We start from the raw sequence: 15592 nt of genomic DNA on the forward strand, positions 1-15592 counted from the left end.
CTCCACACAGCTCAAACACACCGTCTGTGTCTCTACTTTATTTAACCACACAGTGTTTTACATTGCTGGATAACATTGTAATTCAATTGATAGCCAGACCAATAAGTCACAACACAACACAGCGGCACCAAACAAATGTAATATTGCTGCATCTCATGCTTCAGACTGAATTGTATCTACAAAACGGATCAGTTAGTTCAAACCTAAGTCCACCTGTGACCAGGCAGCCAATCAGGGAAAAGAGAATTAAAGTTATTAAAGCACAAATTCTTTATTTTATTTCTGGTCAGTTTACTCAATTTGTAAGAAATAAAGTATTTTTTAAAATGTCTTCTATGGCATTTAAATAAACAGTAGGTGTGTGCTGCTCCCTTCCCTCCTGCTCCATTTATGTGCTGCTGTTGAATCATCAGAGGAAATCAGGAAGGTGGAGTTGTTTCATTGCTTTAATAAACATGATTCGGAATATTTGGGCTTCAATTCAGGTGTCCAAACGTGTTTTAAACTCTGGACATGAAGAAGGATCCACAGCATTAAAGACTCAGTGGAAGAATTCATCTAATCAGGTTACACCTTACACATTACCGAGGTTTCAACAGGCTCCTTTTAATCTGCAGGAAACTTTCACAACTTCAAACCAAAGACTAACTTATTTGTAACATCAATCAATGAAAATATAAAACCTCAGTGTTTCACTGGGCTTTTACTTTCAGAGCAACCTGAACACTTCCCTCAACCGTAACATACCTTGAACCCTAAAAACACAGTGAAAGTTGCATCAAACTCATGATAACTGAAGATATGAAGAACAAATGTGTAAACATTCAGCAAGCCTCCACCTTAAAAAGGTAACAATTTATTAAATGTGAGGTCGAACCACCATAACTGCAATCAAAGTGACGAGTGGCTTTCAAAATAATGCATTTAAAAAGAAATTAAAACATTAAGCGCCTGGAGCCCAAAGAATAAATTAAGATAAAAGCATTTGTGCGAGCTCAAACGTGGGGACCAGGTGGAAGTCACAGTTCTGTTAAGAAGTAATCACAGCGTGTGGTGTCATCATCGTCTTTGCACAACACCTCAATGGGTGGATGTGAATCAGGAATATTTATTTCATGACAAACTAAAGAAATCATCTAAAATATGAAGCTGTCATCAAATAATTACTGCTCCAAAACAGGAGGGCAGGATCTGAAAAGACGTGTAAGTGTTCAGCCGAAAAGTTCGGAGCGATTCGATGCTTGTCAGTAGAAAAAGGTGCCGAAGTCGCCCATGCCATTGCGCCTGAACTGGTTCCCCTGAATGGAGGCGAAGATCTGGTGGTCCATCAGATCCTGGACGGCTCGGCTGCAGGACGTCTCCTTGTTTCTGCTCAGCTGGCGACTAAACTGCCACTTCCTGTCTGACGTGGAGACGACGCCACCGTCTGTGCTGCTGCTGCTGCTCTCTGCCGCCTCTGGCTGAGCATCCGCTGTGCTGCTGCTGCTGCTGCTGCTGCTGCTGCTGGGCAGGTTTGATGTCGATGTTGTGGGAGGATCTGGAACACCTCCCTGCTGTTTTTCTTCAGCAGTCGCTTCAGTGGGATCTTCTGGGAACAAAAGGTCTGTTTAATATCGATGACATGCTGCAGAATGTGCCTTGTTCTACATCTTCATTTCTTTCAGGTTACATTCTGACTGTGAGAGCTCCACCCACCTTCACTTCTGTCCTGAGGGACTCCGTGTTGTTCCCCCTTGTTGGGTTTCACTAGAATCACTCCGTAGCCTTCGTTGTTGTGGATCACATTGTTCTCCAAGGTGATAGACGGCATCGCGTCCAGTTCGTCAGCAAAGTCCTGCACACACACACACACACATTAAACACATTGAGTGGGACGGCACTCAGGATTCATGCGTCGCAGCGTTTGTGTGTTCTTTTAGCTCCAAGTCTGTTAAACATGTGGTTCTTAAACACATATGAATCTGCTCCAGTGTGATGTAACCAATCACAATGTTAACGACTTCTGTTTTATGGCTGTTGGTTGTCGAAGCCCCGGTTAGAAGGTCAGACCAAAGCCCCGACTGTGTTTCACAGTGTAAACACTGAAGACAGGATCTGTTTCTAACGTGAGGAGTCTGTTCTCACCTTGATCAGGATCCCGTCCTTACAGTGATGGAAGCCGTTACCAACCAGACTGCAAACACTGCCGGGGTAAATCTCCACACCAGCTCCCTGCAGACGAGGCCACATATGCAGTCACATTTACAATTAAGACGCTCCATAAACTGACCAGACGAGATGAGCTGATCCATATATCATCAGGTTACACAATAAATAAGTGAAAGGACAGAAATGCCAAAGATGTGTTTGAGCCTCAGGTGGTGTCCAGGCACAGAAGCCTCTCTGACAGTCGGCCACTTTCACCTTGAGATGATTCTCTTACTGTGTGAAATGTATGGCACCGAAAATGCCTCCTCATTTGGTACCAAATTTGGATACCCATGGAGTAAATCTCATCAACATCCCCGAGCCAATAACCACACAGCGTGCTTGTACCAAGATCCAATAATGCTGCTGGTATTGCAGGAAAAAACAGGTTATTCATATCATATGATACCCACTGTTAGCTGTGTAAGCAGGGCCGTGGTTCTGACAGAGCAGTGCAGCAGTGGTTCACTGTGAATGATATTATGTTTACAGACTTCTTCCAGTAGTGGTAAATAGGTCTATTTCTTATGTTGTAAAACTGCTTTGAGTGAAGTAATGCCAAGACGCAGAAACATAAAGAGTTGGAACAGACTTAAGTTAAACCACATAGCAGGTTAATTTTTTTTTTTTCATATAAAGAAACAGGCTTGAGTTTGTTAAAAATGCCATGCAGCTGAAAATAAAACTAAAGATTTGTACTGTAATGTGTAATTTTATTTTTGTTATAATGGCTTTTATTATATTGGTACTGAAAGAATTATCATTCAGAACTTGGTATCGAAGACGCAGTATCAGTACCAGTACCAGTATTGAGCTCTAATGATGCCTGGCTTTGAGCTTTGAACACATGTCTGCTCCCATTAAATCACAGAACAACTCTCATGAACAGAGACGCTGCTTACTAACCACCTGCAGGGGAAGAAGAGACAACGCAGCGCATCAGTTCGACCATCTGTCGTTGGCGATTTGGGCCTTTTTAACAAACGGCCGTGACAGTAGTTTGTGAGAGGAGGACTCGGGAGTTTCCGCCTGTGACCGGAACCGTCCGGCACTCACCTTGGAGCCGTACAGGTCGCACATGTTCATGGTGAGATGGGCCGACGTTCGGACGATAACTCCGGTGGTCTCACACTGCAGCACACAGTTCTCCATGGTTAGAGTCCCCTGACGCACACCTTACAGAGAGAAATACAGGCAGCAGACATTCCCACTCATTATTTCACATCATATTTCATGTGTGTGCATACAACAGTACATGAGGCTCATAAGAAAAATGATGATGGAGTTGCAGCCTGTATATGGACACGACTGTTAGAGATGAATCCTGCCATCTCTGAAGTTCCCTTTGCTACAGTGTCACAGCTGCATTCATATTTTCAACATATTACAGGTTCGAAGTGAAGTCCTGGACTGACATCAGTGTTCTAGGCAGGTTTGCAAATGAGGAGCCACCACGGTGATGATGGCTCATCTACATTAGCCTGCAAACACAGATTCACGTGTACTCACACAGGATTCCCTCAATAGCATCGTGTTGGATGAACTTGATGTTGGACAGTCTGACATCGACTCCAGTGGACTCCACAAACGAGTCGCCTTTGTTTCTCTTCTCAATCACCACCTCATCCGGAGGCCCAAAGCCTGGCGCACACACACACACACACACACACACACACACACACACACACACACACACACAGTCAGCAGGAACAAAGAACTCTGTGCACAGTATCTCTATGATTAAATGTCAGTGAGTGTTATTTGCACTACATGCTTGGCAGGTTAATATCCAGCCTGCCAGCCTGTTCCTGTAGCAACTGATTTGTAGCTGTCTGAGAAAATGGATTATTCATCCGATGATCTCAGTGGAAACAAGATAAAAACCTTTTTACCTTCTATAGTGATGGAGTCTGGTAGGAAGATGCAGTTGCTGACATTGTAGATCCCTGGGAGAACGATGACCACATCACCCTGGTGGCACGAATCCACCGCCGATACCGGCTCTTTATGAAACTAAACACAAACATCAAACTGAGCTTAGGACGGACACACACTTGCACACTGTGAAGATACACGCTGTGTTTTGATGCACAGTGCAGCTTAGAGCTGAGCCTGAGAGCTTTGGCCAGTGATCACAGCCACTTGAGATTCTATCGTTTCCTTTCCTCTGGCATCATTCCCAGGACAAAAGATTTAGTGGTGAGGATCTAATAAAAGAAAGCGTTTTCTTTTGAGAGATAAATGGATGAGGGGGAGAGACGGGGAGAGTGGGTGGGGAAAACTGAGACAATCAGGGCATGCTGGATTGGCTTAAGTAGACCTGACAGGTGAAGAAGCACAGTTTAGTGAGGATTGGGAGGCCTGTGGTGGGGGAAGATGTCTGGGATGAATATGTTGAAAGCCGAGGCTCGGTGTGGGGGATCTATCTCTGGAGTAGGGACCAGGGCCAATTACAGGTCCCCAAAAGAGTCAAGAGATCTGAAACTTTGTGAGTGAGGAGCATTAAGGTCATATTGTAAGTGTGTGTGGCACCGACCTGAATCTCAGTGTCCTCAGAGGAGCACAGAGGCACCAGCCGGTCACTGAGGAGGGACTGTAGCTGGACGGTGCTGCAGGAGGCTGTGACCACATGGACCACCTTCACACCGGATGCTCTGGGCCCACGGCTCTGCGCACACTGCTGCCTGGCATTACCTTTGTAGCCCAGCACATACCTGGGGAGGAGGTGAAGGAGGCATGGTTGATGAAGAAGAAGGCTACATAGAGGCAATGGTGTGGGGCATTTAGAGAACCTCTACACATCACCTACCTCAGCAGGGGGTTCTCGATGATGTGCAGTTTGCGTTTGAACGTCTCCAGCTGGTCGTAGAGCTTCAGGCCCTCCACCATGGACACGTTGTCCAGCTCTGAGTCTGAGTCGGTGCTGAGGCCGCTGCACAGCACAGAGAACTGCCGGAAGCACTGGGAACATTTTTCCAGTAAGGACTGGTACTCTGCCACCAGGCCTGCTGGGACTCTGTCCTCCAAGATGTCGTAGTAGCTGAGAAAGAGCACATTTTCAAACAGGATTTATGGGGATGAACCGACACTTACAAACACAGCGGCATCACGCTGACACAAGGAGTACTTACAGCCTGAGACGAGGCTCCACACAACGAACAAAATAGTCAAAGTCATCATCTTCGTCTTCCTCGTCCCACTGCCTCCAGATGTGTTTATAGAAAAACCTGCACATGGAAAAGGAAAGAGAGGAAGAGTAAAGGATGGCACGAGTGGGCAGAAAACGGTTTAAAACCTTGGAGAAACAAGTGAATTCCAGGAGCTCGGTCGCTTCGTTCCCACCTGAGGTGCTCCAGAGCGAGGGCAGTCTGATCGAAGTCCCCAGACTGCTCGTAGACCACCTGGAGCTCCTGGAGAGGGACTTTGTGCTGAGTGGCCTCCAACAGAGATGTCATGGCCTCCTCAGTGAGTTCACAGCCTCTGGTGTCACACTGCAGAGGCAGCACCGGCCTCACACATGCCTTCAGATCCTTCACGTCCAAATCATACACCTGAAATCATGAGCAGGCTCTTCAGCACTAACATAAGAAACCATCAGCTGGCCTAATAAAAGCAACAACATTTCATTCACGGTAACTTGTGCTGAGTGCCTAACCTGCCCCGGGGCAAGCTATGCTCCAGATAAGAGATGAATGTGTAGAAAAGCACTGAGAACTGATTACATTGTGTTTGACCAAACCAGTCGGCATGTCTGGAGGTTTAAATAATCATGTGTAAAAGCCTCCACAGTCTCCCTTAATGGGGAGATGCACTTGTTGTTTCTGCTGTGCTGAAAATATGTTCACATTTTAGAGATGTAATCAATTAACAAGTGTTCAGAGACTGGAAAAGACTTTTGCCTAATGATTGTTATTTCCCCCCCCCCCCTCGTTGGCTGCAAGCACAACAGAAGCTGCTTAAAGCCTTGTACTTGTTGTACTTCTAAGACAAGTGAGCCTCTTTACCACTTTGAATTATGTTTTGATATCTTTATAATTAGCTCCCATATCTGCTTTACACCTCAGAGGAGCTGAAAGAATAAGGCTAAAATTACCATGCCATAAGAATACATATAGACAACATGTTTATTAAATGGAATACACAAATGTAACGACAGTCATGTCCTAACGATGGGACAGTGATATCACAAGCCTCTTCACTTATGTATTGAAAGAGTCTGCATTTTTTTGCCGGCTCTCCTGGCAGCTGCAACTGTGCTGCTTTTAGCCTGGATTGTGTTACTAATATTATACAGTTTGCTCTTCATTTGTCAAATATGCTGCTCTCCTGCTAGCACGCTTGTCCATGTTTGCGATTGGTCACATGCTGCGAACTCTGCTTTATGTGAACGTGCTCATAACTAGATTAGGAAACCCTGGGTTGAGGCGATAACCACTGTCGTGTGGCCGCTTATTCTGATTATGGTTGGTAGAGTTTGTGAAGTTGTATGTTGACCTTGCTTTGTACTACAGGCCTCAGACGAGAAAGAATGCAGGGGCTGAACTCCACTCATCTTCTTTTCAATATTTCTCTCTAAAATGATATTTTGCCTCAATACGTGTGTCTCTGCTTCACTAGATACTTCCAAGCTAAACTAAACCAGGAACTAAAAGTCCCCTCAGTGGATCCATGTTGCTACCACCATGTCTGCTGATCTGAAGACAAATAAGACCACTAACAGATTAAAGCCACTGAGAGAAACAACAATAGAGCCACTGTGTTGATCTCTCGTGTTTAAAGGAAATCATTACTTGACAGACACAAATGGCATGTCTATCATTCGCTTGTTCTTCCCATCATGATAGACACCCAAGCCCCACTGAGCGATGCTCAGCATCGCATCCAAATATCTCCCAGTATCTTCCCTCTGTCAAAAGCCCTGTGAGGTAAATGGTTTATGGGCTCCTGGAAAAGATCCCGCAGCAGAAACGGTCAAATACGAGTTCCTCTACAGCCCTGCTGTGACGTGTCTTGGTCTCACCTCCACCAGCACATCAAAGACATCAGTAGACCACAGAGCCAGCCAATCACACGGCTCCACCACCTTCTCCAGGTAGTCTGCTGTGAAGGCCTTCACCTCGGAGGGCTTACAGTCACCTACACACAAGTATACAGATCAAGAGTGTAATGACTGAGAAGTATTATTCTTCTATTCTTTTGGAGTCTGAATATGTGGAGTGTGTGTCTGTAGTTACCGAGCATGTAGTCCTGGTACGCTTTGAACCTCTCATAGAACAGCAGGTGGCTGGTCTGGAAGGTATCTGGAAGACTTGAATTCACTCCTCCGTGACGCTCAGATCTTTGCAGCTGAGTCCCTGACTTTTCAGAGTTAAAGTGGTCTGTGCCACTGTCATCGTCGTCGCTCTCATCTTCATCCTCCTCACCTTCCTCTTCATTCTGAAACAAAGCTGTTGGGAAAAACACACACACATCACCCCATCAGCCCTTGACCAGTAGCTTTAAAATAAAAAGCAAAGATAGTCGCATGACTTTGCATCACATATTTTACTGACTTGGGCTCCCCAATTCTAAAATTTAATTTTATTTCAGTTTTTCTGTCATTTTATGGTGAACAAATGGGAAAACTGACTGAAACTTACAGGCAACATAAAAGACAGAATGAGGATTTGCCAGTTGCGGCTTGTAATCACAACATTCAAAGGTGTAATCTCCTCCCCTGCTCATCAGAGCGGGACACTGTTAGGGTTTGGGTGCCTGCCAGAGAGTGAAAGCCAGTCCCAGATTCATTCTGGAACAAACTTTGTCCGCTTGGCTTTTTTTCAGTGCTGTGTCTGCCATTCACATAGCTTCCTCCTGGGAGTGTGCTCATGACAGGCCTGCACACTTTTATTGATTGGAAGCTACAGATCCTCTGCCCTAGGGTTGGTGTGCAAAAATGTCCCAAACACAGCAAAATCTGAAAATAGAGGACCAATGTCTGATCTGAATGCTTGATCACTGGGGTTAAGACTCTGTCATACAGGTCAAACAAATGGTTTCCTAGCAGGTGAAGTGAGAGAGTGACTGATTTCTAATGAAATACCCTTAAATGCAAATTCTGTAAAGAAGAAGGCAGGCAACTAAATGCATGTGACCCAGGTTCCTATGGTAACACATGAACCATGGAACATCATTGAGTTGGTGTTTAACACCGACTGTGTACACCTGAGGGACAGCTTCACTGCATCTCTTACACTGATCAGCTCAGCACAATAAGTTCACTTTCTGTGCGTTTGAGGCTATAGTTCATGTAGTTTATACTGTCAGGCAGCACATTTGCTGCGGATTGCAGAGGATCCTTCGTCCCCACTGCCATCAAAGTGTGCAACACCTCAGGTGAGAGCAGCACTGCACTGATTTCCACTGGTGTTGTGCAGGCAGGTGAAACCAGTAACACCAGTATCAGAGAAAGTAGTGCCTTAATGGACAGTATCACTGGATGTCATGCATGTGTTTGTTTCTGCCTGCACTGATAAACACACACAGGTAGGTTGTCTAATCACAGACTGTATGAATAGTTAGCCATAGTTAGTTCATAACAGCATTTGGCCAGACTGGTTTGAGGCAGAAAAGAACTGAAAACACAGAAACTGTGACGACTGTAGTCACGTAAAACAGATAATAAACCTTTAAACTCACACTGACCAACAAGTTTAACGCTACATGCGGAAGTACTTGTTAAATTGCCGTTAACCAGCAGCGAAACATAAAGGCTAACTCGTAAAGCTAACACACTGACATTTAGCTACTGCTGCAGCATTTGAGCAATGAAGAGGAGAAACTGACAAACCTTGAGTTATACCGGACACATTATATATCCGTTCAGAAACGCCGTTGTTCTTTTCCACGTCGAGTTCAACGTTAACGTAGGACTCCAAGTCAACCACCACGATGTCCGTCATGTCGTTTCTAGCTTTCCCCGTTCCAGAGGACGGGTTTTCTCCTGCTTCTTGCTCCATGAAGAAATAAAAATGACTATTTGGTGTTTCACAAAGTAAATTTGAATGGGCTAAAGGCTAGCGGCCCTACAAAGTGTAGTCAGTTTGACAAACAACAGTACACACCCTGCTACTTTCAAAATATTCCCGGTCCGCACAGCCGCAGCCAATCGAGAACGGCACATCTGCAGGATGCCCCGCCTCCTATTACCCGGACTCATGTGATCCAATGGGAAAAGCGTACGGATGGTGAGCTTCCGCAGGTCGCCTCCGCGGCGCTGTTCAGTAAGTGCACCGTACCAACACCGGCACAATATGACAACCCGAGTAACCGGGATATTTTAGCTACGTTCCAGATAAACCTGGAAGTCAGATATCGGACTACCATGGAGTGCTACTCCAAGTCCGACTTCCTACTTGTATACTCGGGTTAAATCCATCTACCCCGACTGAATGGAGAAGCTGGCGTCTGACGTCACGTGACAACAGCGGCGCCCTGATATACGCACCCTGTAAATGGTAAAGTATCAACTAGCGACTAAGCCTGTTCTGTATATTCTGCTCTGCATCTAAACTGATGTCAAAATATGTTATTAGACGTTATTAGATTGCTGGTTACGGTAAATATTAGCTGTGTATGTCAGGATGCTTGCAAAAAACACCAGTTTTTCTAGGCCAGACGTGCTTTTTGTTTACGTGTGGTGTCGTGCACTTGAATAGTGTTGGACGTCCGAAACGGGAAATCCAGGGACAATATTGAAGTGTGCTGCGTTCTGTCAACTTTGTGTTGCAATGACAGCCTTTGGCCGCTGGCTGGCAGCAGCAGTCCTGGTGAAACCTGAAGCAGTAACGTTAACGTCCGAAGAAGAAAGTGTTCTGGCTGGCGGAAACACTACCTGCTTTGGTCGTGGCGCCAGCAGCAAGGTAAACCGTGGCGAATTGCCCCAAAAGCAATACGTGTTTTAAAACTAAAGTTACGTCTGTGAAAGGACCGTGCAGCGTGTCTGCCACGAGATGTGATTTAACGGAGCCAACGCACCTCACAGCGGCAGTTAGCATTAGCATGCTAACGCATCGTCGTCTCACATTTAAATTCTGTGACATGGGGTGCTGCACCCACAATATCCACAGCTAAGCAGCAGGACTGTGTGTGTACATGATTACAGAAAGCTTGGCTTTCTTTCTAAAGTCCCGAATGGTTACCATAGAAAGCCGCGGCTATATGGTTAACCAGTTCTTTTATTTAACCAACCAGTTCACCCATAGCGCCTGCTCTCAGGCAGTCCACGATTGGCCGCTCGATCCTCGGCTCCTTATTGAAGTGAACAATAAATTGAAAAGACTAGAAAAACACTACACAAGTCCAGTCCATTTACTATTTACTGAAAGATGAAGCAGAAATCTCCCATTTATACCTCGTCTGACTCCAGTGATGAAGATTATTAGATATTAATCCATCCGAGACTGTCTCCACACAGTGAATCAGACTGAGGCTACAGAAGCTCAGCTCAGGTCTGGTCCTTTAGAGTGGAGGGACACCACGGTCACTAAAACCCCAACATTCCCTTAATAACAACATGGAATGGAATGTTTGCAGATCCCTTCAGTATGTGGTTTGTTTACGTGATTTCATGTGCTTCCTTCTAATCTTAGATCCATCGACAACAAAGTGGCAGTGTGTGGACAGTTTGCTTCGTCTGTTTCATAGAGAACCAGTGAGCCTGCAGGACAACAAAGACAGCACGGACGCCACAACTGGAAAGATCTGATCAATCGGATCAGGCTGATGATCCCGTGCCAGAGTTGGCTGTGCAGCATAGGTTAGTCCTATTACCTGTGGGGCATCGCTCGGCCCATTTCCTTCACCCCTTCTAAAATTTGAGTCCACATAGTAAGCAGACAGGCACGTGTAACACCGGTGAAGCTAATCCTGTCTGTACATAACACACTGAGGCTGAGTCATAAACAGCAGAGACAGTGAAGTGAGGACTTGGTTGTTAGTAGAAATGTGTCCCTGCTGTTTATGTCTTAGTATGTTTTAGTCCCCAGGCAGTTCTTGTTTTTGAGTGTGCTAATGTGTTATTTTAATCTATGAATGTCTCGATCAGCCCCTGCTGGTTGGCTGGCTGCTGCAAAGGTCATAACACCCCCACCCCCACCCCCATTTATTTATAGGACGGGATATAAGCCAAACAAAAAAATCAAAACGCACATCAAATACATTTTTCACAAAGATGGTTTCTGTCATTTTGTCTAGTTTTAGGTTAGTAGTTCTGATCAGAGATGTATGTTCAGGTAGGACTGACAGCCTACTCTAACCCTCGATTGGGTCGTGCGTATTTGGAGCCAGCGTCGTCAGTCTTTTTAGATACAGTCAGCAGTCTACATCAGAGCACCACAAAAGTGTGTGGACGATTGTACATGAAGCGTTAGGGTTGCTGTGGAAGCAAGAACGTCTGATTTTGATGTCCAGTCATGGGGAAGAGACAGGATAATAGACAGGAAATTAGCAGGATAGCAGTGTTGTACAGTGACAAAGCAGCTGCTACTTATGTTTTCACCCACCTGTAATACAACGCGGAGTAGGGATGTGCATCAACCAAAAATATTATTTGATAGTCATTGTAACCAGTCAGGGATTATTTGAATATCTTGACACAGACCTGCCTCCTGACAGGCGTACTACCAAGTGTGTAAAAACAAGGGAACCTTTTTTTAAAACAAGATGGTAGTTTATATAATTTAATGTCTATTTGAATATTCGCAAATCACGATTCAGCATGCTTTTAATGGAGACAATTAGACAAAATGTTAACAAATATAGGCTTAAGTTGTAGTCCACAGCTAATTCACTGACGCAACCATCACAATCAACTGGATTACAAGTAGCAGAGATGTGATGGGTTGTTGCTCTCTTCGCTCTCCATTCAATGCACAGTTTGTGCATATGTAATTAAAGTTTGATAATAATAGTCATCATCGTCATTTAGTGTCATTTTTTATTTGACTTGGAGTCAGTTTTGTAGGTAAAACTCCAGTCAGCATGAATCCTGTCTCACATGGGTTGTATGCTGAGTTTTGACTGCTTCCTCTCTCACCCTCACCAGGTTCTTGATTTAGCCGAGCTTCCACGTCCTGGATTTGAGATGTGGGATCAGAAAAATGGCGGTGACCACGGTGATGATGTGAACGAGCTGTCGGCCAGTGATGATTCTGAGCCTGAAGAACAACCCAGCAGTGCTCCTTTTGACCCAGAGCTGGACGATGACGATGATGATGATGAGGAGGAGGAGGAGGACCGGAAGGTTGAGATCTCTGCTCCACTTGTTGGACACAAAGGTCAGAGTTCCTTCAGTCTGCGGGGGGGGACGTCGGCTTTCTCAAACCGCAGCCACAGCATCTTTGACTGCCTGGACAGTGTAGCCCGGCTGGCCTCCTCCTCTCTGCCCCAGGATAACCTCACAGACGGAGTGTTTGCTCGGCCTCTTCCTCCACCCCCCAGTAGGAAGGTGAGCCAGCCTTCTTCCAGCTGCCCCATACCAGCAAAAAGGAGAGGAGCCCCGGACTACCTTGTGCACCCTGAGCGCTGGACCCACTACAGTCTGGAGGATGTGACGGAGACCAGCGATCAGAGTAACAGAAAGGCGGCTCATCACTTCTTGGCCAGCCTGCAGCAGAGGAAAGAGGAGCCGGAGAGTCGGAGTGATTCCTCCTGTAACATCCAGCAGAAGATGATCTTCTCCAGACCCAGCGGGCTGCCGAAGGAACAACCTCCAACTCTGCTGTCGGCTGTAAGAGGCAAAGAGAAGGAAACGCGCCTCAGTCATCTGGAGGATGACGATGACGACGAGGATGGCAGTGAGAAGAAGAAGGCTGGAGGAAATAGAACAGACCAGAGTGCAGAAAAGGCTGAGGAAAAAGACACGAGGGGAGCTGTGGGTCGACCAGAGGTGAAGAAACGGGTGCAGAGAGAAGAGGAGGAGGAGGATGGGGAGAAGGAGAAGGAGGAGGAGGAGGAGGATGAGGATGAGGATGAGGAGGGGGAGAAGATAGATGAGCCCAACCCCAGTTTTACCCCCTTCAGAAAGACAAAGCACAAGAACTATAGGAAGAGTTCAGGGCAAGAGGACAACTGAGCACAACACCCATCTGTCACAAACCAACCTTCTGTAACAAACCTACTGTTGTCCAGTCAAATGTGCTAACTTTGTGTTCTCGGTCCAGTTTCATACCTGAGTTGTCAAACCTCAAGCTCTTACTGGAGCTCTAACTGCTGGCTGTGCCGCCTGTAACCACGCCCAGCAGTGATGTCACAGTATCCCAGGGTACACCTTTACATCACTGCTGCAACGTGAGAAGTTAAACCTGAGTACCAGTTATAACCAGGCACAGCAGGTTTCCTCCCATGTTGCAGCAGTGTGCCTGAGATTGTAGTCAGAGCTACTGTTGTCTTCCCAAGCCCACAAACACATATTTAAAGTGTGAAAATGTTAATCTGATGTCGGCATGCCAGATAAGTAGCTTACCTCATTGTGAAGTAAGCTAGTTTTACATCCAAGGCACAGGAGTGCTTCATTAGCTGACTACATGTGGGGAAACGGGGCACGTTAAGCACCTTTTACATGGTTTTCCTGTTCAAACTCACCCTGAGATGGTGTTTTTAATTAGCTAGTTATAGTGACCCTTTCATTTCAGAAGGCAACATTTGTTAGAGAGAAATGAGAAGCAGATTCTGTCTGAAATGATCGTAAACGTTGTTTAAAAATGACTGTAAACTTTAATGTGCTTAGCATGAAAGACAGTAGCAGGGGGGAGCGGGGCTTAGTGACTGGTCAGCTGAATCCAGTTCATCCTGAAAGACTGAGGGAGAGGACTGGGGACGCTTTGGTGTTTAGATATTTCAACAAAAAAAAAACTCTTTGATTTTTATTTGAATAAAAGAACCAGCAGGAGCGCATGTTCCCTCCCCAGTTAGAGTGCTAGTTTACACTCTAACTGGGGAGGGAATTCAAAACTGTTTGTCTTTATCTCAATTATATTTCGTGTTGCATGTTCTGTATTTTGTATTGTCTAATGGTTTAATAAAAATATTGATTTTTTTTTTTATTGTTTGACCTGTCATCCTTTCACAAAACAGTAACATTATAAGACCAGTTTGTTTGACAAAGAAACTGAAAAATCTGGTTCATTGTAAATGAGAAAAACCTTAACCATACCTTACATTTATATCCACATAATAAGACAATTCATGTCAAATACAGGATGAATATTTAGTTTTCTCTTTGTTTGAATCTAGCAGATGAATTTCAACTCACAACTGCTTCTGTCATCATCGCCCTCTAAGGAGCTTCTTAAATATTATTGAAGAACAGCAACACTATAACGTTCCCCTTTTTTTCTTCATCATTTTTTGAAGGTGAAGTTTTTTGATCCCAAATTGTCTCTTCATCAGGAACAAGGGGAAATGTAAAGGCATTTTACAGTGTGTGTGTCATACAGCTTAAAACAGCTGTGCTTGATGCATCAGGTGTACCTAATGAAGTGGACAATGAGTGTGTGTTGTGTATGTGATAGTGGGACAGTACCAGCATGTTGTGGATCACCACGTGTTTTTAAAGAGCAAAAAGCTCATCAAAAATAAGAGCTTCTCTCTCTGATGTGTGCTTTGGTTAAGCGGATGCTTTTATCAGGAGTGTGTAACAGTCACGGTTTGCATATCACAGAGCAAACACTGAACAGTCCTGCTGTTCCTCTGCTGCACTCAAACTCAACAGTCTGGTTTAATAAAAGGAGCTTTTATGTGGTTATCAGCACTGTGAAGTTGTCTTCTGTATCCTGTGTAAGGCTGTAAGGTTGTGGTGTTGATGATGGGGAGGCTTTTGACCCAGTCCTGTACTCTGGTCAGATGGGGTAAAATACCTCTGATGCCTTGTTGGCATGGTTACAGACACAACATGATGTAAAGTGGATTGCCTCTTTAAAAACTGAACAGTTGCTATTTTTAGTAACTCAAACAATGAGTGACGTGTCTTTACGTACTTGGTCCTAGAGGCAGTAATCTGGAACATGGACTGATGGCGTTCACATCAAGATAAAGAGTGGGTCAGCCGGAACAGCTTCTCACTGGGTGCACGTGTTCAGATGTTCAGGTTCAGTTTGAACAAAATGCAGATGCAGTAGAATGGCTGATAGCTGTGTTAAACATTATGATGAGTTCCCTCTGCTAGATGTATTTTCTTTGATTTGTGACGCTCAGAAGTTCACCACCACTGCTTCCATTTGAGTACTACTCCGTATATTGTATACTGTGCTGCTGAATGCGCGAAAGGTGTGGTTCTAATGGTCCCTTTATTGTTCTCTCATTGACTGGCAGCTAGATTTGATCTTTTGACATTTCTTCAAAGACAATTTTTGGAATATGTCTCAAT

The 15592-nt window shown here is 45.0% G+C and overlaps 2 protein-coding genes across 2 annotated transcripts; one reads left to right on the forward strand and one right to left on the reverse strand.

The window, feature by feature from the left end:
* Positions 1-428: 428 nt before the first annotated feature.
* Positions 429-9220, reverse strand: shcbp1 (SHC SH2-domain binding protein 1). Its single transcript, XM_070830456.1, has 13 exons — positions 9017-9220; positions 7422-7634; positions 7208-7323; positions 5530-5738; positions 5319-5414; positions 4997-5227; positions 4724-4901; positions 4080-4200; positions 3697-3828; positions 3244-3362; positions 2125-2211; positions 1696-1834; positions 429-1588 (listed from the first exon to the last, which is right to left on the reverse strand). Exons 1-13 carry the CDS (start codon positions 9183-9185, stop codon positions 1245-1247), a joined length of 2154 nt encoding a protein of 717 aa, XP_070686557.1. The 5' UTR covers positions 9186-9220; the 3' UTR covers positions 429-1244.
* A 736-nt stretch (positions 9221-9956) lies between these two features.
* On the forward strand, positions 9957-14268 carry tssc4 (tumor suppressing subtransferable candidate 4). Its single transcript, XM_070828742.1, has 3 exons — positions 9957-10088; positions 10818-10984; positions 12272-14268. Exon 3 carries the CDS (start codon positions 12311-12313, stop codon positions 13298-13300), a length of 990 nt encoding a protein of 329 aa, XP_070684843.1. The 5' UTR covers positions 9957-10088; positions 10818-10984; positions 12272-12310; the 3' UTR covers positions 13301-14268.
* The last annotated feature ends 1324 nt before the right edge of the window (positions 14269-15592 follow it).

The sequence above is a fragment of the Pempheris klunzingeri genome, chromosome 1 (genome assembly GCF_042242105.1).
Source record: "Pempheris klunzingeri isolate RE-2024b chromosome 1, fPemKlu1.hap1, whole genome shotgun sequence".
NCBI lineage: Eukaryota > Metazoa > Chordata > Actinopteri > Acropomatiformes > Pempheridae > Pempheris > Pempheris klunzingeri.